Source organism: Triticum dicoccoides, chromosome 4A (assembly GCF_002162155.2).
Source record: "Triticum dicoccoides isolate Atlit2015 ecotype Zavitan chromosome 4A, WEW_v2.0, whole genome shotgun sequence".
NCBI lineage: Eukaryota > Viridiplantae > Streptophyta > Magnoliopsida > Poales > Poaceae > Triticum > Triticum dicoccoides.
In genome coordinates, this window is record NC_041386.1 from 633,496,578 (window position 1) to 633,510,412 (window position 13,835).

The 13,835-nt window shown below is 42.8% G+C and overlaps 1 protein-coding gene across 3 annotated transcripts in view; it reads right to left on the reverse strand.

Annotated features, from left to right (window-relative positions):
• Positions 1–3,663, reverse strand: part of LOC119287574 (pentatricopeptide repeat-containing protein At4g18520, chloroplastic-like) — a 12,882-nt gene extending 9,219 nt beyond the window's left edge. The window contains exons 1-3 of one of the 3 annotated variants that reach the window (XM_037567140.1): positions 2,338–3,663; positions 976–1,069; positions 173–282 (exon numbers count right to left, since the gene is read on the reverse strand). In XM_037567140.1, coding sequence (XP_037423037.1) covers positions 1,066–1,069; positions 2,338–3,644 — 1,311 coding nt within the window. In that variant the 5' untranslated portion in view covers positions 3,645–3,663 and the 3' untranslated portion in view covers positions 173–282; positions 976–1,065. Of the gene's footprint in view, positions 1–172; positions 283–447; positions 600–679; positions 869–975; positions 1,070–2,337 lie in introns of those variants that run through there. The other 2 variants (XM_037567142.1, XM_037567141.1) reach the window with 2 other exon arrangements.
• Between the last annotated feature and the right edge of the window lie 10,172 nt (positions 3,664–13,835).

Genomic DNA, 13,835 nt, shown 5'->3' on the forward strand with positions numbered 1-13,835 from the left:
TATGTAGACGTGCGAAGGAGGGACTGGATGGGGTAGTTTAACTTCCACTATCCAGACATAATGCGAAGGTGATAATAAAGATCCTACTATGATTCTAATAAAAGGTCTTCTACCATTACTAAAATGTACAGCAGAGTTAAGGCTTGGCTGACACTTGCTTAATTATTCCTACCTGACTTCAGAAGATAAGTCTTCCGCCTCCAAAGAGTCCTGTGAGCTGTGAATTGTGATCGCCATCTACAGCCCAATTGCTAAACCATGTCATGGCATAGAACTCTTCCTCTGCAATCACAAAATAAAAAAAAACGTTCTCTTCAAATCAATTCAAATATCTTTAACATCATTTCCAAGCATGAGTATATGACAGAATTTTTTAACAGAGGCAGAGCTATGTGTTAAGCTCCACCACTGCATACGAAAGTAAGCAGTAAGTGCCATGAATATATTCCAAACAGAAGTTGTTGCAAGGCTCGGCAAGCAGAATTACTTGCATAATGACATTGCCAAAGATAGTGGCAGTAAGTGGCTAAAGCAAGGCATCGGAGATGATATTTTTCATGGCCTTTCTCTTCTATTCCCTCTGTTCCATAATGTAGTGCCTAGAGATTTTTGCGAAAGTCAAACAATACAAACCATATTTATAGAGAAAAGTAGGTACATCTAGAATACCAAATACACATCATTGAATACATCATGAGTTATATTTTTAGAATGTACATGTTTGGTACTGTAGATGTAGACAGTTTTCTCTATACACTTGGTCAAAGTTGGCAAAGTTTGACTTTCACAAAAATCTATAGCACTACATTGTGGAATGGAGGGAGTATATGATTGTACTGTTCATGAAGACATCACATTATGGTCATACCTGTGGATGAAATAAAAGGTTTCTTAGATACATGCAACTAGTCTCACACATTTCTGCATCAGTATATCTGAACATGAAACATCAAACATTACATGATTTTCAAATACCTTAATCACCTGTTGCAGGCCAGAATAGATGTTTTCCAATTGCTAGATACTGACCTCCACTTAATGCTTGCATTCCATGCAGGTTAGTCTTCAACTGCATTTATATTGAAGTACAGATTATTAGCGCACTGGCATTTTGGTTTGCAAATGCATAAATGTAGCATGCAGCTAAATGAACAAACACACAGATAAAACACCAAAAGGTGCTCGCAATCTATTCAAAAGCGCCTATGTCGACTGTGCGATATTGAAAGAAAAGAAATATTACTGTCTATTCTCAAACGCTCCAATGTAACACCCTCATTTTGCCTTAAACTTCTATCAGAGTGCAAGATATGTCATCAGCAGTGACAAGAAAGTGAATGAACTAATCTTGAATTGGCTATCCAAAAAAGGAATAATCCTGAAGAATTTGACAGATGGATTTGCATTCAATATCATGCAACAGTTACTGACTATTGATTATTCTCGATGTGGACTATGTAGGAGAGGGCGAGAGGCCCTAATATTATAACAGAAATGAACCTAGATCGTAGTTCTGCCTTCTACAGCAAGATAACGCATGGCATAAACTGCACAAGACATACACAAACAAAACATGGGGACAAGCTATGCTGAGAGTGACAGGAGTGGTGATTGGCAAAAGAAAGAGTGGTTTAGAGATGATTCACACAAAAATTCTGCAAAAAATGTGACTAAGATGTAGGGTTTAACAAAAAAAAAGAAACAAATCATGTCAAGTAAACTAAAGAAATATAGGTCAATGCAACACATTGACAAAAAACCAACCGATGATAACTGTGTCACTAGAATGTTTTGATAACTTTAGACAGTATGTGTATCAATAAATGTTTGGCTTAGATCAATGGTCAAGCGATATAAATAAGGCAGTTAAAGAAAGATAGAGATGACATCAAAGTATATATTTTTTTCAATCTGAGTGAAATGACCATTATTAAACCTAAGCAAACGTGCATGTAAAACCGCTAGTTTCAATGATTGGATAATGACGTGCCATAATCTAATTTCCAGCAATATACGTCACACTATATACATACACACAAATAATGCAGCAAGCCAAGTAAATCCTTATTGGCCGTTCTGGAGATCATGTCATACTAGTCTATAAGGATCTCAATAAAAAGAAAATAGTAAGGTCAAGCATCTCATTCGGTAGGTCGCCCAGAGCACGCCGTTCTAACAACATTTAGTCCAGGAGGATCCATTCCAGCAGGATTGAGATGTCCTCTCCTCCCTAAGGTACACCCTTTTTACTCTATAAAAATGTATTCCCCTTTCTTCGGCACAGATCATACTGTAGATGTGCAGTGCAGCAATCAACGATCTCATTCGGCAGCTCACCTGGAGCAGGCCATTCCAACCACATTTAGTCCAGGAAGATCCAGTCCAGCAGCTTTCATCTGGTACATCATTCTGGTGGCCTCTCTGTACCGCCCACCGCGTGCATACCCCATGGCCATGGCATTCCAGCACACAGCGTCAGGCTTGCCACCCACTGCCTCAAATGCCCTCGTGGCATCTGCAAGCCGTCCTTGCTTCGCATACATGTGGACCAACCCAGACATGACGAACTGGTCTGTTTCCACGCCGTGCTTGATGGCATCGCCATGCACTTGCTGTCCATAGCACCTGCAGTTCTCTGATTCTGCACATACTGCAAGGATAGTAGACAGGGAGAAGCTGCTCCTAGGGACTCCAGAGGACACCATGTCCCTGAAGACATAGATGGCCTCGTCCAGCAGTCCGTCTCGGTGGCAAGCTGTCATGAAGCTAGTCCAGGCTGCCTCGGGCACTGGCTCCTGGGAACAACACCTCATCGCCTGAAGCACTTGCCGCGCACTGTCATGCTGATTACTTGCGATGTACAGCTGCAGCAGCGAACTACCGGTATCACCGCAGACTCTCTTTGTCTTGATGACGAGGGCGTGTACCTGCTGACCAAAGCCCCTTAGTCTGCCCAGCCGAGCACATGACCGCAGCACTGCCACAATGGCATGGCCGAGCAGATCACCAGCGAGCCCCTGTTCTTCTTGGCACATGCGGGTGAAAAGCCTTATCGCTTCGTCGTGGAAACACCCATCGGAGTAGGCCGACACCATGGTCGCCCACGTGATGCCGTCCTTGACGGGAATTTCGTCGAACACCTTGCGGGCGGCCGCCATGTCGCCACAGGTCGCGTAGGCGAGTAGCAGCCGGTTGGCCAGCGGCAGGGGGTGGCCAGACGCGGCGCGTGTGGCGGCGACGTGGGCGTGCACGGCGGCTACCTCGGCGGCATCGACGGAGTCCCTGAGGAGGGAGACGTAGACGTCCTCGTCGGGCGCGACGCGGAGCAAGCCCATGAGGCGGAGCACGTCTCCGGCGCCCGAGGACGACCCAGAGCCAGAGGACGCCGCGCCCGTCGATGGTTCACGGCGGTCGTCTGGCTTGCCGTTGGTGGGGGCGTCGTTGGAGATGGGGAGCCTTGGGCGCGGGAGGAGAGGCGGCGGCGGCGGTGGTTTAGGCGGCTTCGGTAGGGCCAACAGCCGGTGCGTTCTTGTTGATGTCGTGGCCGGGGAAGCAGAGGCGCTGATGAGCAGACCGCGGCGGCGAGAGGGGCGCGGGGCCGCGGCGGTGGTGCAAAGCGGCTTCGCCGGGGAGCAGCGCGCCATGTCCAGTCGCGACGGCTTGCTCAAGTGGGCCCACACGTCAGTGTCTCTTACAGTATCAAATGACAGTGGTCTGGTATGGGCTGGCCTGGGCTTCATTCTTAGCGTGTAAGGGAGCTGGGCTCGAGAACAGCAGCGAAGGGCTGCCCCTATGTCTCGCCTGTAGCGAGACGTAGGGAAGCCTCGCTCAACGCGAGAGTAACTCGGGCCGGCATAGGCCCGCGGAAGGCCACAGCCTCGGTTTTTTCTTCACTCTTTTGTTTTTGTTTTTGTTTTACTTTTTTATACTTCCAAATATTCGAAAAAATATATAAACACTATACATACAACATTGAAAAAAAATCTTGACCAAGCATTTAAAAAATGTTAAAATATCTTTAGAGAAAATGTTTATCATGTATATAAAAAAGTATACAAAAATATACAATGCATGTGAAGAAAGTTGTTAATCTAAACATTTGAATATTATCAAAAGAAGTCACAACATATTCTCGTTGTTGACCAAAATCCAGCAAGGGGACGTGCCACACGGGAGCTACTTGAGGATGTATGCTCCAGGAAGCATAGGAATGCAATGTTCAAGGAAATTGTAGGATTTGCCCCAAACAAGTCAAGCAAAAAGCAAGCTGATAGGGGGGGGGGGGGCACAAGCACAACATGTGTTGCGTCTAGGGGTGACCAACTATGACACAAAATAAGAGCCCACACTAACACCACAACAAAATAAGCAAGAGTTGCCACAAGGGAATGATAAAATGGGGACACCTCGCAAAGAAAAGGGTGACAGCTAGCAAGGCTACACACAAATATTTCTCTCCCAGTCTAACATCAGAGGCAACGCAACCCTAATAAGTTGCCTACTCCACTTTGACAAAGGCAACAAAACATACATTCCCTCTGCCAAGACAAAAAAACACATCATGCATCTCCGGTTACAAAAACACAAGCAGCAAGCCAACCACTAGTGGTGCCACGATTGAAGCCGAAATCCATGAATCCGGAGCTAAATCAAGGACAAGGCCCCAAATGGATGCCAGAGAGCCAATATCATTCAGCCTGGGGATAGATGACAAAACCATCGAGCAAGTTCCAGCAAACCTCAAGGAGAAAGTAAACAATTCTGAAGATTCGAACACAGACTAGGAGAGTGGAGATTTGAAAGTTTCTTGTGGCAGAGCTGACATGAAGTCACTCTCATTGCAAATGGGCAGAGTTGCCGTGAAAGAGGGGTCTACAAGCAAAATTGGCGATGCGCTCCATACACTCATGAAGACGGCAGGATGCCCAGTAAAACCCATTGACATATCTTTTTCAAGCAAGACAACAACCACTCATGTCCAGTGGGGCCATGAAAGAAAATCTCAATTTGTAGACTATGAGAGCAAAGAGTCATTCATGTGATCGAAGGAATTAAACGATGTGCACAATGTCGTCTTACTTCACATGTGGTGTAATGCTAAGGAGAATGGGTCAGATAATAGGTAAAATACGACCAACCTTTTTTTGTTTAATTGCTTTTTTTGTACTTCATCATGTGTTTTTTCCTTTCTGCTTGTTTTTTTGCTTTTGTTTAGTACAATCTATTTTTCTTTCTTCACAGTCCAACAATAATAAACCATAGCAGCAACTACTTCATCACAACTTTCTATGGGGCAACCAATTCGGGAGTGGCGGAAAAACTACTATCTATGAGCCAGAAATTGATGGCTTTGCTTGAGGGGACGATACAGCCAGAAAATGATGGCTCTGCAAATGGAAGATGACGAATGGTGCATTATTACAGCAGTGACCCTAAGAACATGTGAGTCATTGTGCTACTAAAACTGATACTATATACTGGATACGCCAGTGGCTGCTACTTTTGATCATCCTTTTGTTTTGATAGATTTGGATGCCACTTCTTACTGTAGTAAGTTTTGCAGTTCTTGGTCATTACTTTTGTATGGGGTCTAGAAAGTCGCATGGCTATTTTGCCATTTATGTGTTTGGGCGACGTGCAACTGACCTGTACTCATCTACGGCGTGCTTATCCGATTTTGGGTGGTTACTCTCTTGATTTTTTCACATAGTATGCACCTCTCTTGACTATTCGTGGCATGTCTGGTTGTTTTGATGCACGCACCATTTGTATGGGTTTGTTATTAGATTTCTTGTAGGATTAGTCTATGTAGTGCATTCCTATGAGCCCTACTTTCATGCTCCTTTAGCAGTTCATTTAGTAGGCAGAGTTTCAGAGGTGCGGTGATTTCTCTGATTCTTTGGTTGTTATGCTAAGATTTTCCCCATGTCCCTGAACTTGTTGATTTTGTAGGGTTCTTGTGGATAGTGCTGGTTGTTCTAGGGCATTGGAGTTGGCCAACTGCTGATGATGGGCAAGATGGAGCTGCTCTCCGAACAGTAGCTGCTCAGTTGTGACCATGAGGTGAGCTCCTTTTCTTATTTTTTGTGATTGGTTGATTGTTCGCAAGATAGGTTGTATTTTTGCGGCATATCACTGCGTTTTGTCTGTTTGTGTAGACCTTCTCCTATTTTATTGTCGGCTGTTTGATGAGAGGTCAGAGCGACAAATCCGAAGCGGCTGCTCCCTGGTAAGTCTTCCATGTACTAGGATTTTGCTTCCTGGTTTTTAATTAATGATAGAATGATGCTTCTTTTGATGTTGTATGCTAGAACAATCCTATGTTTTGTGCATCTCCCTTTTTATTTTGATAGCAAGATGCTCTTAATTTTCTTACGAGTTTGGTAGCTCAGTGCAATTACATGATTATTATCGAGCCCATGTATATTTAAAGCAACGTAGAATGTGGCTGTTTTTCCGTTTTTATAGAATTTGGTCCAAAAGTATGTGGTGTACAATTCATGGAAAACCTAACTGGGTTAATAAAAATGTAATCTGATTTAGTGTTACCCAACGAGATCTTTATTTGTGCTTTATAAAGTCAGATTAATTTTGACTTTTCAGTTGTATGATTTGTAGGTTATTATACTGACGCATGGTGCTATAATTAGAGAAAATTCCTTATTTGGCACTTTCTTAAAATTTGCTTTCCTATTTGACCCAAAATAAAATTTTCTATCCTATTTGACATCTAAAGTAAATTTTGTTCCTTATATGACATTTTTGTTCATTTTAAATATAAATGATGTTAAGTCTGAGGTGAAAAGACCGTTTTGCCCCTAAATGCAAAGCCAGCCACAAACAAGCACACAGATAGCTTGATTGATTCTTGTACGCGCTTGACAAAATTTCTAATAGTGGCACACGTACGTACAAGTGAATGCCTTGGCTAGCTTCAACTGGATCAATTAGATCGATTGTTTCTTGATAGAATCACACGGCTTTATGTGCCTGCCTCTTAGTCCGGGCGAGCATCTGTTCTCCGCCCGCGCGGTTGGCTGCCGTCGCTCCCAGCTACCGGGCCGTGTGCGTGCTGTACCGTTGCTCCTAGGTACCGGGCCGTGTGCATGCGTTCTCGTCGTCCTTGCTTGCCTGTCTAGTGTGTATTGTATGGCTGCCGGTATGCGTCATGTACTACTCCCTCCGTCCGAAAATACTTGTCATTAAAATGGATAAAAAGAAATGTATCTAGAACTAAAATATATCTAGATACATCTCCTTTTATCCATTTTGATGACAAGTATTTTTGAACGGAGGGAGTACTACAATATTTATTTCCAGGATTTATTATGCGCATCGTACTAGTCCTGAGATCAGTTAGTTAGAAGAATTAGTAGTACTAGCACAAAAGCCCGTGCATTGCAACGGGAGACATTTTTACACGTCTTATGCCTCAATCAGTCTCCTCGTCTTATCATCTCAGTCTGCACTCCTTGTCCTCGTCTCAGTCTGTGCTCCATATTATTTTGTGTTAATTAGAGTTTTCGTTTCATATTTCTTTGACTGATTTATGTCCATATTCCTTACAACTACTCCGTATTTTGTCTCATCTCCTTTCCTTCCTTTTATTATTGTCCCTCAATTCCTTTCCTTCCTCTTTCCTTGCACGTAGGGAATTAGCAAGATCCAGTCCTCATAGCTATCGCTTCTACGGTGATCAAGTCTGCTGCAAATGGAATGAATTTACACCGAGCCACCAGAAAATTAGCTCTATCATCCTTGAGTATAGCCGCCGTAGCTCCGACTCTTTCGTCTGTGAAAAATATTGCATCAACATTTGGTTTAGTGATACTCAGGTTTGCCTTACACCACCTGGCTTCAGGTATACTTGGTGAACGGAGTGATGAATTCTGATGATTGCTTGCAATTGACAAGACCAAAACTGACCATCTCCATGCTGCCAGAACCGCTTCGTTGTGCATAATTTGTCCGCGGATCCACCACAAGTACCAACCTCCAGCTGTTATCTCTTGTTTGAAATTCAAAGTTGGATGTATAGCTAGGTGTTCCTATGAAAGAGCTAAGATGTGTTCGAATATAACAGAACCCGATCTATCCCAAGGCGGGTCCACATGACTAACGCATTTGTGCACATGAATAGTAGATGTCAGATGTCCTCCACCCATTGATGACAAATAGGGCAGAATCCGTATGCACTAGTAGAAAAAGGGGCTTTCGTTCGGGCCTGGCCAGCCCATTAGTCCCGGTTCTTCCATGAACCGGGGCCAATGGATGCATTCGTCCCGGTTCGTGAGCCCAGGGGGCCGGCCGGGGCCCCGTGGGCATTGGTCCCGGTTCGTATGGACCCATTTGTCCCGGTTCCAGGCACGAACCGGGACTAATGGGCCTCACTCCTGGCCCACAAACATAGGTCCCGGTTCTTGGCTCGAACCGGGACAGAAGGTTGGGCTTTAGTCTCGGTTCCAGCCACGAACCGGGACAAATGAGCTTCCTATATATATCCAATCGCTGGCGAGCAGAGCACTCCACAGTGCTCTGTTTTTTGCTGGCCGGCGAGGAAGGGCATTTGGGTGCTCTAGCTCACCTTTTATGCATGTGAGGTGTTCGATGAAATGCCCGAGCCACATTAGTTAAGCTTTCTCCTCTCGAAGCTCGACCTCGGAGCTCCATTTTTTCCGAGATTTGTCTAGGTTTAGCGGTCCGTCATGCCCTGTCCTCGTCTTCACCGCCGTCGATCGCCCGCGCCGATCTCGTCGCCGGCACCACCGTGGTGAGCCTCTTGTTCTTATCTTCTTTCTGAAAGAAAAAAAAATCTTACTTTAGATAGATACTTGTCTAATTTTCTTACTTTTGACACACATAATTATATATAATGCACTCAGATGAACCGGCAATGGATGTACGGTGACAAACACACCTCCGAGTACATTAAGGGCGTGTGTAAATTTCTCGAAGTGGCTGAGGCAAACAAGTAGAATGGTTTTATGTGTTGTCCATGCCCTGATTGTGGGAATACGAGGTCTTACTCTGACAATAAAATCCTTCACACCCACCTGCTTTATAAAGGTTTCATGCTACACTATAATGTTTGGACGATGCACGGAGAAATAGGGGTTATGATGGAAGACAGCGAAGAAGAAGAGGACGATGACAACTATGTGCCCCCTGAATACAGTGATGCTACAACGGGGGAAGCTGAAGATCAAGAGGAACCAGACGATGTGCCCGATGATGATCTCTAATAACCCACAAGTATAGGGGATCGCAACAGTTTTCGAGGGTAGAGTATTCAACCCAAATTTATTGATTCGACACAAGGGGAGCCAAAGAATATTCTCAAGTATTAGCAGATGAGTTGTCAATTCAACCACACCTGGAAACTTAATATCTGCAGCAAAGTGTTTAGTAGCAAAGTAATATGATAGTAGTGATAACGGTAGCAAAAGGTAACTGTGGTAAAAGTAATGTTTTTGGTATTTTGTAGTGATGATAGCAATAGCAACGGGAAATTAAATAAGCGAAGAACAATATATGGAAAGCTCGTAGGCAATGGATCGGTGATGGAGAATTATGCCGAATGCGGTTCATCATGTAACAGTCATAACCTAGGGTGACACAGAACTAGCTCCAGTTCGTCAATGTAATGTAGGCATGTATTCCAAATATAGTCATACATGCTTATGGAAAAGAACTTGCATGACATCTTTTGTCCTACCCTCCCGTGGCAGCGGGGTCCTTACGGAAACTAAGGGATATTAAGGCCTCCTTTTAATAGAGAACCAGAACAAAGCATTAACACATAGTGAATACATGAACTCCTCAAACTACAGTCATCACCGGTAAGTATCCCGATTATTGTCACTTCGGGGTTAACAGATCATAACACATAATAGGTGACTATAGACTTGTAAGATAGGATCAAGAACACCCATATGTTGATGAAAACATAATAGATTCAGATCTAAAATCATGGCACTCGGGCCCTAGTGACAAGCATTAAGCATAGCAAAGTCATAGCAACATCAATCTCAGAACATAGTGGACACTAGGGATCAAACCCTAACAAAACTAACACTACAAGAAATATGTCAACTAGTGACCTTCTGTCAGTGACCCTGGAAGAATTGGTCATAGATCTATGACCATTTCAGACCAATTGGTCAAAAGCTATTCGGGGGGCTCCTAAACCTAAACTATAACGACCATTTTGGTCAGAAAGGTCGTAATTTCCTTACACGAAATGGTCATAAAGCAGATAACACTGGTCTGCTGCCTTATTTTAGCTGATCATGACCAATATAGATGGTCATAACCTTGTAAATTGTGGTGGGTTGCTATGACTAGGCGCCACCTCATCAGTTTTGCCTATGTGTCATGTCCATGTGGCAGTTTTTGCCCTAGGTTGTGAAGCAACCTATATTTCTGTCATTCCCAAAATTCCCAAAAAAATCTCATAAATTCTTTGGGTCATATCTTCATCAAATATGTAAAAATCCTTCCTTGCCTAGTTCAAAACTAATTCAACAATATTCATTTTCCTATTCTGTTCACAACAACACTTTATGAAGGAAGTGCTATTTATATATTCTTGATTGCCCTCAGAATTTTTGGGCACTCTTTCCTATCCAAATCATTACCGCATGACAAAATTCAGCTCCACTTGCCTAGCAAATCTTCCTCGGCAAATTTCCAAAGTTTTTGTCCACCTAGAAGCATTGTGAAGGAAGTACCTTTTTTATATATCAAAATGACATGAAATTTATACAGTTCCTTCATATGCCCAAATTATCACCCTCCCCCAAATTGCAGCTCAGTCAAATCATCTATGTGAGCCCAGGTTCAATTTATATTTTATGGCCAAATTGGCATGTTGCAAAGCAAGTGTTATATAGACCCCTCCTATTACCCTCAAACTTTTCGGGCACTCTTCCATACCCAAATCATTGCCACATGATAATATTCAGCTCAATTTTCCTAGTAAATCTTTCTCAGGAAATTTTCAAAGTTTCTACCTCGCGAGAAGCTTTGTGAAGTAAGTACTAGCTAGGCTTACCCAAATGATGTGAAAATTTACCAGTGCATGACCATACCTATATAACTTAGCTACACCAATTTGTAGCTCATTTCAGTCATCCAATCTCTCTCACTAGTTTTCCCAAGTTTCTGTCCATAGAAGAGAATTGTGAAGGAAGTACTACTTTGGCATGTCCAAATGGTATCAATTTTCTACAATGCTTTCCTATGCCCAAATAACCATCCTCCACCAAATTTCAGCTCAATCCATTCATTAGTTTGAGCCCATCTTCAACATTCATATTTTTGTCCAACGTGGTACTTTGCAAAGCAAGTACCACCTAGGATCCTCCTTTTGAGCTAAAAATTTGTGAAGACATTCTCCTTAGTAGATGATCATCCTCAGCCAAAACTCATGCCCATTGGCCATGTGCACTTCCCGTACCGCTAATCAAACACTTGGCTGCTTATTCATGTTTGAGCATCGATCGGTCTCCTCGTGAGAATCTTATGTTGTGATTTTCTTCCTAGCATCTACCTGGGGAGTGCCCAACCCACTAGACATGCCTAGGCCGCCCATAACACATGGCAATGCCACGGTCACGCGGTGACCACGCGGCAGGCATGCTAGTTTACCCGCTCTAGAGTTGGAGCCCTCGGCCACCGTCCAAACCTCGACGTATCGCCACCAAACCATGTATTTATGATTAAATAGATACTTATGTACCTATAAATGATTTTTAAAAAAATAAAGAGCAAACTACAAGGCAGCTACAGTTCAAATTTGACCCACTTCTAACTGAATCGGCGGAAATTTGTTTTTTTCACGAGAGGTGGATCAAAACTTTTTACACCCAACCATTTGGTCAATTGTGCATTAAACATGGCCTAGTATTTTATAAAAATGATTTGGTCCAATTTTGCAACAATTATTTGGGAGGTCCTTCACAAAAAACCTCCTTTTGGGCAGTCGAAAAATGGAAAATGGTTTTTTCGTCCAAAGAAAATGAAAACTTCCTTAGGAAACATTGTTTGTCATTCCAATATGTACCCTTGTGCACAATATGAGATCATTTGAACAAACTATGTCATGGATGTGGCCATAAGATTGATCATTTGGCTTGAAAGCCATCGATCTCCACACGTGATAGCTCATTTTTGAGAACACTTTTTTAAAAAGTTGCCGTATTACAAGTTTGTTATTTTTCCTGGGAACTTGGCCACATATAATGACACAATGCGAAGGTTTCCCAATTTTTTGATATTTTTTTGAATTTTTTATGCCGTTTCAAAATGCAGTCAAAACGGCGGGAATGACCGTTCCTAGCTAGTGGTTGAATCTTGGAATTTTTTTGGTGTTTCTCTGATGAAATAGGTACTTATGTACCTAGAAATGATTTTTGAAAAAAATAAATAGCGAACTACGAGGTAGCTACAGTTCAAATTTGATCCGCTTCCTACTGAATCGGCGGGAATTTGTCTTTTTCACCAGAGGTGGATCAAAACTTTTGACACCCAACCATTTTGTCAATTGTGCATTAAATATGTCCTAGTATTTTAGAAAATTGATTTGGTCCAATTTTGCAACAATTATTTGGGAGGTCCTTCACAAAAAACCTACTTTTGGGCACTCGAAAATTGGAAAATGGTTTTTTCGTCCAAAGCAAATGAATACTTCCTTAGGCAACATTGTTTGGAATTCCAATATGCACCCTTTTCCACAATATGAGATAATTTGAACAAACTATGCCATGAATGTGGCCATAAGATTGATCATTTAGATTGAAAGCCATTGATCTCCACACGTGATAGCTCGTTTCTGAGAACACTTTTTTAAAATAATTGCCGTATTACAAGTTTGTTATTTTTCCTGGGAACTTGGCCACATATAATGACACAATGCGAAGGTTTCCCAATTTTTTGATTTTTTTTGAATTTTTTATGTCCGTTTCAAAATGCGGTCAAAATGGCGGGAATGACCGTTCCTAGCTAGTGGTTGAATCTTGGAATTTTTTTGGTGTTTCTTTGATTAAATAGATACTTATGTACCTAGAAATGATTTTTGGAAAAAATAAAGAGCAAACTACGAGGTAGCTACAGTTCAAATTTGACCCGCTTCCTACTGAATCGGTGGAAATTTGTTTTTTTCACCAGAGATGGATCAAAGCCTTTGACACCCAACCATTGTGTCAATTGTGCATTAAACATGGCCTAGTGTTTTATAAAATTGATTTGGTCCATTTTTACAACAATTATTTGGTAGTTCCTTCACAAAAAACCTCATTTCAGGCACTCGAAAAATGGAAAATTGATTTTTCGTTATTCGAGGAATAACACTACTAATTATTTGGAAACTTAACAAACATTGTCATAAAAAGAGAAGAAAACTTACCACCGGGCGTTGTGGTGCTGCGTTAGAGCTCACGCTGCAATGGAGCTTCGTTGGCTGCCGTGGTGCTGCGTTGGTAGCGCCTATTGTTAATCAATTATGACCATTTTAGATGGTCATAATGTCATCAAAGCCTGCACTTCGTTTTGATTGGTCTATAGGCATGTCACGTGGATCAAGCATTAGAGACCGTCGGATACTGCCAGATCCAACGGCCCACACCCCTCACCCTCTCCCCCACCCACACCCACCCGAAAGCAGCTCCCCTCACGTACACCACATGTCGTTGAGGGCACGGACATGTGGGCCTAATTCCTCGTGGGCCCACATGTTAGTGGCCGAATGCCTCCCTCCTCTCCCCCTCTCCACACACACCACTCACCCACCGCACACCACTCCTCCCCCTCTCCCCCTCTCCCCCCACACCACTCCT